The sequence below is a fragment of the Capsicum annuum genome, chromosome 3 (genome assembly GCF_002878395.1).
Source record: "Capsicum annuum cultivar UCD-10X-F1 chromosome 3, UCD10Xv1.1, whole genome shotgun sequence".
Classification (NCBI taxonomy): domain Eukaryota; kingdom Viridiplantae; phylum Streptophyta; class Magnoliopsida; order Solanales; family Solanaceae; genus Capsicum; species Capsicum annuum.
Genome location: NC_061113.1, coordinates 15,462,689 through 15,472,817, shown reverse-complemented (window position 1 = coordinate 15,472,817; position 10,129 = coordinate 15,462,689). Strand labels below are relative to the sequence as shown.

The 10,129-nt window shown below is 34.3% G+C and overlaps 1 protein-coding gene across 1 annotated transcript; it reads right to left on the bottom strand.

Annotated features, from left to right (window-relative positions):
* Window positions 1-5,299: 5,299 nt before the first annotated feature.
* LOC107854984 (1-aminocyclopropane-1-carboxylate oxidase homolog) lies at window positions 5,300-8,754 on the bottom strand. Its single transcript, XM_016699968.2, has 5 exons — window positions 8,594-8,754; window positions 6,737-7,300; window positions 6,339-6,660; window positions 5,913-6,169; window positions 5,300-5,593 (listed from the first exon to the last, which is right to left on the bottom strand). Exons 2-4 carry the CDS (start codon window positions 7,282-7,284, stop codon window positions 5,918-5,920), a joined length of 1,122 nt encoding a protein of 373 aa, XP_016555454.1. The 5' UTR covers window positions 7,285-7,300; window positions 8,594-8,754; the 3' UTR covers window positions 5,300-5,593; window positions 5,913-5,917.
* Between the last annotated feature and the right edge of the window lie 1,375 nt (window positions 8,755-10,129).

Below are 10,129 nucleotides of genomic sequence, written 5' to 3'. Positions count from 1 at the left end.
ACATATGCATGACTTTCACACCATTAAAACACATACACCATGGTTCTCAACATGCAATTATTCAAGAAGTTTAATCATTTATGAGTAATGTCATATCAATTGCAAAACTCATTCTCTCAATGGTTTAACACCAGTATAATATGGGGTATAAACATTATCATGGGGAATTTAGAAAATTCACAACTCATGTACATCGCACCCTTTTGAAATTTCAGGTCACATGTTCTCAATTCAACCATTTAAATACATTCAAACAAACAACCCCATGATATCTCAATAATTCTTGCAAAATTATATATCAAAACATGTTATTTGTATCAATTGAAAACCCCCATTTGTAAAAACATATATATACTTGTATAAATTTAAAGTCTTGCGTAAATTCCTTTTTGAAAACATGCCCATGAAATTTAGACAACCCCACGTACCTCTATTCCGAAGAATAATGAATGATTTTTGAAGCTTACGGATTGGGGATTCCAAATCTCTAATTATCTTTAAAAACTCACATTTGAATCTTGAATTATTTGGGATTCTTGTTTGAAACCCTAGAGAGAGTTCTTGATGAATTTTGGTGAAAGTGTATGTATTTAGGTGTATTTGGGATTAAATCTCATGTTTGGATGGGTTTGGGGCCATGGGAAATGTCAAGTTTGACCTTAGAATTTAAAATTCAGGACTGGAATGCCGTATAAGGCTTCACCGCGACGCGCTGGAAATCGCGATGAGCTACTGGAATTGACAATTGTCAATTTAAGACTCATCGCGACGTGGTGGCCAGTCAAACGGGAATGCTGAAACTAAAAATGCTCTAATTTCTTCACTGAGTGTCTGTTTTAGGCAAATTTGGTATCAATGGAAAGATAATTCGAAGATCTTTCATTTGATATATTGTAGGCTACCCAGTTAGTCATATATAATGATTTATGATCGATTGAAGTTGACCCAAGTTTCAACGTTCACTAAAACTTGAACGATAGGAAAGTTTTCAACCCGTCTTTGAGTTAAGGGACTTCTATGATCTCAATTCATGCTCAATTAGATTCACACACTACATAATTGATTACACACTAAATTTTCATAGGATTCATGAATTTTGCAACCTCTATGTGAAAGAATAACGTTTTACGTTCTATCCCAAAATGCGGGGTATTACATCGAAGTCAACAATGCTTTCCTACATGACTAGTTGATTGAATAGGTTTTTATGTCTCAAACTCAAGGATTTATCAATTCTTAATTCCTTTCTCATGTTTGTAGATTAAAAAAAGCTATTTATGGTCTTAACCAGGCCCGTTGGGCTTGGTATACTGCATTGCATAATCATCTATAGAGAGTGGGATTTATTAAATCTGAATCCGACACCTCTTTATTTATTTGAAGAATTTGGCTACTATTGTTTATGTGCTCGTTTATGTTGATGACATTTTGATCACGGGAAGTCATCCTAGCTTGATTAAACATGTTATTGATTCCTTGGGTTCTCGTTTTTCTCTAAAGGATCTTGGCAATTTAAAGTACTTTTTGGGTGTCGAAGCAAAAAAAGTGTCAGATGGTCTTATTCTCTGTCAGTCGAAATACATTCTTGACATTCTGTCCGAATTGGATATGCAAAATTGTAAAGGAGTTTTGACACCAATGTGCTCTGATAAACTACATTCTCCACCTGCGAATGCTACACTCTACAGGTGCAACCTCGGTAAGTTGCAATATTTATCATTTACACGGCCTGACATTTCTTATGCTGTCAACAAACTTTCATAGTTTATGCATGATCCTGCTGATGAACATTGAAAGACGGTTAAACGGATACTATGGTATCTCAAAGCTACGACAACTTCAGGTCTTTATATTCGTCGTGACTCAGACTGCAATCTTTACATGTATGCTGATGCTGATTGGGTGGGAGACCTGAATGACAGAGTATCCACATTAGGCTATGTTCTTTTCTTTGGGTGCAATCTTGTCAGTTGGTCGTCAAAAAAGCAACAAGCTGTAGCTCGCTCATCTATTGAAGCAGAGTACAAATCAGTTACAAATGCTCTTGCGGAACTCACATGGGTGCGCAACTTGCTCAATGAATTGTGTATCACCATTCCAAATATGCCCACAGTCTTCTGTGACAATGTCAGTGTCACTTATCGCTGTCATAATCCAGTGTTCCATAGCTATATGAAACATATTGCTGTCGATTTTTGTTATGTTAGGAACGAAGTTCAAGCGCATCGGGTTCTTGTCAAACACACTCATGCTTGTGATCAACTTGCTGATACACTTACCAAGCCATTGCCAGAACCATCCTTTGCAAACTGTCGTTCCAAGTTAGGCGTTGTTGCACCACACCTAACTTGAAGGGGTGTATTAAGCATAATTATTTTATATTATCATTATTAGAATAATTTACTGTTATAGTTACTGCTTTTTTGTATTTGTAGAAGACTCCTCTTATTGTAGGAGTTTATTGTTGTTGTATATATATAGAAGACTCCAACTGTTCAGGAGTATACGTAGCAATTAGGTTCCTTAAGTTTAGTTGTAGGTTGTTGTTAGTTATTGTATTTAAACTTTGGAAGCTGAAGGAATAAAATCATCTTTCGACTACTTCTCTATCTGATTTTATACACGCAAGCTGACACCATGATTATATAAAAAAAAATGAATATGCTATCTTGTTTCATTTTATGCGACACTATATGTTACTCTTTGAAAAGTGAAAAGTTTCTTCTTTGACCATGATTTTGTTGACTATATATTTTGAAAATAAATTTGATTTTAGAAAAAACTACAAGAATCTATCTTCGAATTCACGAGAAAGTTAATTATTTGACCCTTGTACTCCAAATCCTGCCACATGCTCTTTCCGTTTAAAAAATAAGTGGTATTTTAATATTTCATTTTGGTTTAAAATAACTGATATTTCACAAAATCAAGAAGTTAGATTTATTTTTTCTTTCAAATTTATCCTTATTTAACTAAATGAATATTTTAGATAATCAAGAAACCACTAAAGAATTTATTCATTCTCAAGGGGTTTAATTAAATCTCTTTATTGATTCTCAAGGGGTTTAATTAAAGGGTAAGTTAGTAAAAATACTTTTTACTTTTCAGGAGTGAATAATTTTCTCAAGAGATATGTCCAAACTAAAAATACCATTTATTTTAAAACTGAGTAAAATTGAATGAATGAGTAATACTCCAATGGAAGTCAACGTATATCTTAAACTCTATGTCCAGTTGGCAGTGGCAGAGCCACCTTTGCTCCAGGGTTCATCCGAACTCACTTCAATAGAAAATTATATTGGTTTTATACTATTTTTACATGGTTAAAAATATTTTTTATATATATATATATAGTAGATGTTGAACTCCCTTAGACTAGTTCGTATATATACTTATGAATCCCTCAATGAAAATTCTGTCTCCGTCACTGTCAATCGATAGTGCGTAATGTAAAAGAAAAATACGTGGAACAACGAGAAGGATAATGAAATATTAAATAAAAAACACTTGTGGTTCGGCTCTCTCCTAGACACACATATCATGAGAATAAACGCTTGTGATTCTGCTCTTCCCTAGACCCCACATATAGCGTGAGCTTTTGTGCAATTACTATCCAGCATGCTCACAGCCAGAACTAGCCATAGGCGTCAGCATACATACAGACAATGACTTCTTCACAGCCCTGCAAGATGATATTGGAGGTCTCCAAGTTCTTCATCGGAATCATTGGGTTGATGTTCCTCCCACACCAGGAGCTTTAGTCATCAATATCGGAGACGTTCTCCAGGCAAGTCTTTTTTCTTTGTGCTTCTTAGCCAGTCGAATTCAGGATCTAGAGTCATTAGGTGAAGAACGAGTATGCTCCTATCATATGTATACACTAATTTTCTTGTGCATATGTATAAAGAGTTTGAAGGAGAGCTAGGAACAACGGTCAAGTTGTTGGCGTGGGATCAGAAAGGGTAACTACCGAATTAAGCTCTTTGATTTGTCCTATTGGTGAATCAGAAGCGAATCCAGGATTTAAAGCTTATGGGTTTCAATTTTCATGAAAACTTCTTTATATGTGCCCAAGGGAACCCCCATATTATAGAAAGGCCAAATAAGCTTAGGCATGTTCCTTCACTACATTTAATAGGTCATAAGCAACTTATATTTTTGGTGATAATACATCGAAATACTTCTAAATTTATGGTCAAAATTTAGATCCTAAACTTGTATGTCAATTATTTACCCCCTTAACAACTTTCAAGTGAATTAATTTTCACCCAAATTGCTGACGTGGCAAATTTAAAAAACAACAACGAGTGAATAGCCAAAAAAAACATGAAAAAATGCGGGATCCACATTTTAAATTTTACAAATTCTTTATATATATATATAAAAATAAAACAAATTCATCTTCTTCACTTCTTCAACTTCTTCAACCCCTCCCCCCTTGTTCCCTTCACCCCATCCCACCCCCCAATCCCTCAACACATTGTTGGTGCATTATTTGTAAATTGTCATCACAAGAAACAAGATTAAAGTTGAGAGATCTTGACTTCTTCTCATCCAATTGTCAAATATGATTGAGACTTGCTAAAAATTTGATAAAATTCTTTAATGTGACATTGAAAGATCGGATACTCCATTTTTTTCTTTTTTCACTATACAAATCACTGTATACACACACAGTGAGATCGAGAGTGAACGAAGGAGGCACACACCTCACCGGAAACCATCCACCTCACCGGAAACAGAGGAGGCACACACCTCACCGGAAACCATCCACCTCACCGGAAACCACCCACCTCACTGGAAAACACCACGATCGAGACTCCATTTTTTTTCTCTTCATAATAGACACACCCATCATAATATATATAATTTTTGTGAATATAAAAAATTGAAATGAAATTGAAATTGAAGGGAGTCTCATTTATCTTTGTGGATATGAAAAATTGAAATGAAATTGAAATTGAAAAGCATCTATGAACTTGAAGATGAATTTGAAACTTGGGGGTTATTTGGAGTTTGAAAACTTCCTTTCCAGATGAGGAGGAAGGAGACTGAAGAGGGGGGTGGGGGCGGCGGGGGTTGCAGGGGATGAAGAAGAAAGCCCACAAGGGAGGGGGTGCGGAGGTGGATGGATCCCTAGCTTTGAGATTAACTGTTATTTACTCTCATTCGCGAGCTCTTCACTGTACACCATTGTAGTGTTTTCTTGTTGTGAATAAGAGAAAACAGGTTATGAAGAAGAAGAAAAATTGAGGGGCGGGGAGAGGGGGGGGGGGGGGAGGAATTTATAGTACATATATGTGTGAGATTATTTCTTTTAAAAAAAAATTATAATTTATTACGTGGCAATGACATGACACTGATGTGACACTGATTTGACAATGATATGACGCGTGTGTAGTGCACTCTTTGTTGTGAGAGTGGGCTTGTGATTTTGAGGTTGAAATTAATTCACTTAAAAGTATGACGAGCTGCTATCAGAAGACGATCCTCCAAAGTATCATGCGACGACATTGAAGGACTTCTATGATTATTTCAGCCACAAGGGACTTGATGGAACTTCCAATCTGCTTCACTACAGAATCTAAACTTCCTGGAGTCGAAAAATCAAGGGTCATTTCGTTCACATCATACTTATATCCCGGGATTGTAATGCAAAAAATAATTATACGGTGAATAATAACAAGTAGGAGTAATTGTGGATGACAGTTTGATAATGCGAAATTATTATGCGAAGAATAACAATGTTCGCTACACAGTTCAAATCACTTCCTACAGAGGGCAATGGCTGACCAGAAAGATGTTGTGTAACAAACCAAATAACATTTTGTAAGTATGAAATACGCAAACTAGTTTGCATCGACAACTAGACAAATAGCTCGCACAAAACGAAATACAAATTGTTACATTACCATGATTAGATCTTGTAACGCAGCAATGCAGAAGTTCCATCTAGGCCTCTACTATGGACGTACTTAGTGTAGTCGATAACTGTTGTTGAACGATATTTTGGAGGATTATCTTCTGATAACAATTCAGTAATTGGTCCATACAGCTTGGTAGATTGCCATGGACTTTCACCGAAGAAGCAAGCAATTGACATTCTTGATTCATCTTTGTTTGAAATTGCCCTGTGCTCAACACTTATGTACTTGTCATTTGACAAGAGCTGGGGAAAAAAAAAATAAGCGCAACTGCTTTCAATAAAGAACTAAACAAAGGTGTTTGAAAATGTATAGACGATTTTCAAATGGCGGCTTCAACGATAAATTATGCTTTCATGAATATGGTCGGGGTGCATTAGATAATCTATAAGATCATAAAGAAAGAGTACTCGCCTGCAGAAAATCTCCAATGTTTACCACAAGAGCACCGGGTATAGGAGGAGCATTAACCCATTGATTCTGGTGAAGAACCTGAAGTCCTCCGATATGATCTTGTAGAAGAACCGTGACAAGATCAACATCGGAATGTTGAATGGTTCCCATCGTTAGTTCTGGCTGAGGGCACGGTGGATAGTAATTGCACGAATAACTCACATGACAACAATCCATATAATCTTTGAGATAACTACGATTGAGTCCGAGACCTTCGGACAATAATTCAAGCAAGGAGAACCCCAATTTCATCACATCCTTGGAGTAATCCATTATTATTTCCCTGCACAAATTCATTGAAACGATTTTTATAAATATAAATGTAGTTACTAGGTAAATTAAGAAACGAACATATGTACCTGCAGGCTGTTGGAAATTCTTCCGGACTGGGAGGATTAGGAGCCACGAAACAGAAAATCGAGTCTCTCCAACTTGCAGCAGGAACACGAGGGCTATACAAATCAAGATTGCTAGCATAAATCACCCTTTTCGTAGTATCTCGAGTGTAATACTGTTTCTTAACCTCGGTATCTTGCTCGAAAAACTGTCGTGTTCCTTGTAAGGTTTTGTCCAGGACGGATGTTGGAATGCCATGATTAACCACTTGAAAGAAACCCCATGTCTCCGATGCATCTCGAACTTTGTCCACAATCTCTTTACGCTTGATTGGATCCTTGTCAATACCTTCGAGGTCTATCACTGGAAAAGTGAACCGTGTTTCACTTGCTTCCGAGAATTCCGCCCTGTGTTTTGGAGGCAGAACGAATATTCGAGGCACTTCAGCAATTCCAGAATCAACAAGACCTTTGACACCAGCCTTAGTATCATCAAAGGCTTTTAACTCACTCATTTTGTCATAACTTTTCTCAACTTTGGCCTGAAAATCATTTGTGCTAGAGACCGCCATCGATTTTACTCTGATGCTGTAAACAAGTAGAGTTCCCGATGTATAAACTTTAAATGGTTGATTAATTTTATAGCAAAAATTTCTAAAACATGGAGGAGGATCTTATATTATAAAATAAAAGCAATGTATAGCAAAATAAAAACAAGATACGGGCATCCACTCAATTATTTACAACACTCCATATGGTGAATGAAATGGGCATTCGCTCCTCAATTACTTGCAAGTTCTAACACTCCTCGTATGAGAAAACTAATGAAGGAAAAAAAAAAAAATAGGCAGTAATTCACGCACAGATTGCACAAGTTTTTAAATTGGCTTCATGCCCAAGGCATTTTGTTTTTAGTAAATTTCCAAATTCCATCCATAAGTTATTCAAATCTTGATGAGTAATACTCCATCCATTTTAATTTGTTTGCATCGTTTTTGTCACGCCCCTTTTTTTGCTCACAAAAAGATAGATTTTGTTCTTTTAAGTTTGAAAGGTTTTCAAGATTGAATATAACAAAATGTGTTTTGAAAGGGATTAATTTAAAAACCCGCCACTTGACGTTGAAACTTGGTGTGTCGAGTCACCTTAGAAAAATAGATAACCCTTTCGGATCAAGTTTGAATCTAAGAACTAGTCAGCAACAAAGATTCGAGTTCAGGAATTCGGTTGACCGAGATTAATGTGTGCAATACCCTTTGATACTTATTACTATATGATTTAAACTTGCATATCCTATACAATTAAGTAATTTCTTCAACTAAAACTAAACAATTTCTAAAACAATTTTACCAAGTAATCAAATAATACAGACTTGCAGTGAACTAATCCCATTTAATCCATATAAATCAGTCCACTTAAAAACAAGTAATCAACACATGGCCAACTACTAATTACTTCATATAAACATTAACAAAGATCAAACACGATGAAAATGGCAAGAATCATACTCCCTCCCTCTCCCTCCGTTTCATTTTACTTGACCCTGTCCTGTACTAAAACAAATATTTCAAGTAGTAATCAAATTTAGAGTTCTAACACATCATTAGTAAGGTTAGTATATTAAAATAAATTTCTAACTAAAAATTTCTTAAAGGATATGACATATAATAACGGCAAAGTAATATGAAGATGAAGAAAGCAATACAAAATAATTAAATTTAGAGTTTCAAAATATTTTATTAAAATAAATCTCTAATTAATATTTTGTTATGAAATCTACAGTCAATATGAATCTAAGTAATATGAAATAAAGCGAGTACGATCCATCAAATCACATGAAAGCAAAGAATAATATGAAAAGAAAAGGATTGAATTAGACACCTTGAGGCTTGAGTGAGCAAAAGTCCCTTTAAACTTTACCAAAATCTTCAGCTGATGGTCGAAATCAACAGCCTTTTTGGAGAAGGAAAAGTTGAGCGTATGTGTTATGCGTGTATATGTGTGGAGTCAATTTGGTGGGGAAGAGGAAAAAATAAGGGTTTAAGGGTGTGGTTGGTACGAAGGAAAATGTGGTTGGTACGAAGGAAAATATTTTCTCGAAAATGTTTCCTAATTTTTTCATGTTTGATTGGTTTAAATATTTTTAAAAATATTTTTAAAATTAATTTATTTTCCTCGAATCTGAGAAAATTGATTTCCATTCAAAAAGTAAGGAAAATATTTTTCAAAACTCTTTTTCAACTTTACTCTTGAATTAAAATATTCATACAACTCTCAAAATCACCATTCTATTCCGACCCTTAATTCCCCACTCTACCTCACCCCCTACCACCCCATCTAAAAAATATATTTCAGATTTTGCTCTTACCTCATCCCCTACCCAAAACTCAAACCCCTACCTCCTCCCCCATTCAAAAAAAAAATAATTTAATTTTTTATTTTTCTTTTTAACTTTTTTATTACCTCTCCTATCCTCCCCCTCCTCCTTAAAAGTATTATATTTTTAAAATTTATCTTTTAAAAAATTCAATTTTTTCTTTAGCCCATTCACTCTTACTCCTCTACTCCTACCCCTTACCTCCTTCCCCCCACAAAAAAAATAAAAGAAATTAAATTAAAATTATTTTCTTACCCTGTCTGCCCTTGCTATTTATTTTGACAACCGCAATCCCGACCTACCAACCTCCTCTCCAAGAAAAGATTAATGTTTTAAATTATTTTTTTTTTTCCTATCCCATTCTTCTTCTTCTATTCGTTCTCATTATTTTTGTCAAACATATATAAATAGTTTTACAAAATATATGCTTACCCAATTTGCATAACGAACACAAAACTATAAATAAGAAACAACTTATTTTTTGAGAAAATATTTTTCAGCCTTCATATCAAACACACCTTAAAAAGATATTTTTTGAGATCAAAAATTATTTTTCAAAATGTATTTTTACGTTTTAGCTAAACACTAAAATGTATTTTTTGAAAAGAAAAAAATTTTTATTCACCAATCAAACACTAAAAAATATTTTTCAAAAAATATTTTTTACTCACCAACCAAACATAAAAAATCAACTTATTTTCCACAAAAAATATTTTCCTTCGTAACAAACACACCCTAAAGTTTGGTAGAAAACTCGCCACTTTGTGACAAGGTAATCCTAGCTTTCTTTTTATTAGTCCAATTTTAATTTATTTGGTCTTAACTTTCTTTTTAATCTGTTCTTAAAAAATGACACCTCCCTTTTCTTTTTAACAAATTCTTTAATTTCAACTTTTAACGTCTCACATGAAAGAATTTTTTAATTTCAGATTTTTAAAAGAACATGTTTAAAATTATAAAATTAAAAGATATTTTAAAATATTTAACATATTTTAAATTTAAAATAAAATTTAAAAATCTTTCTTATAATTTAATATATT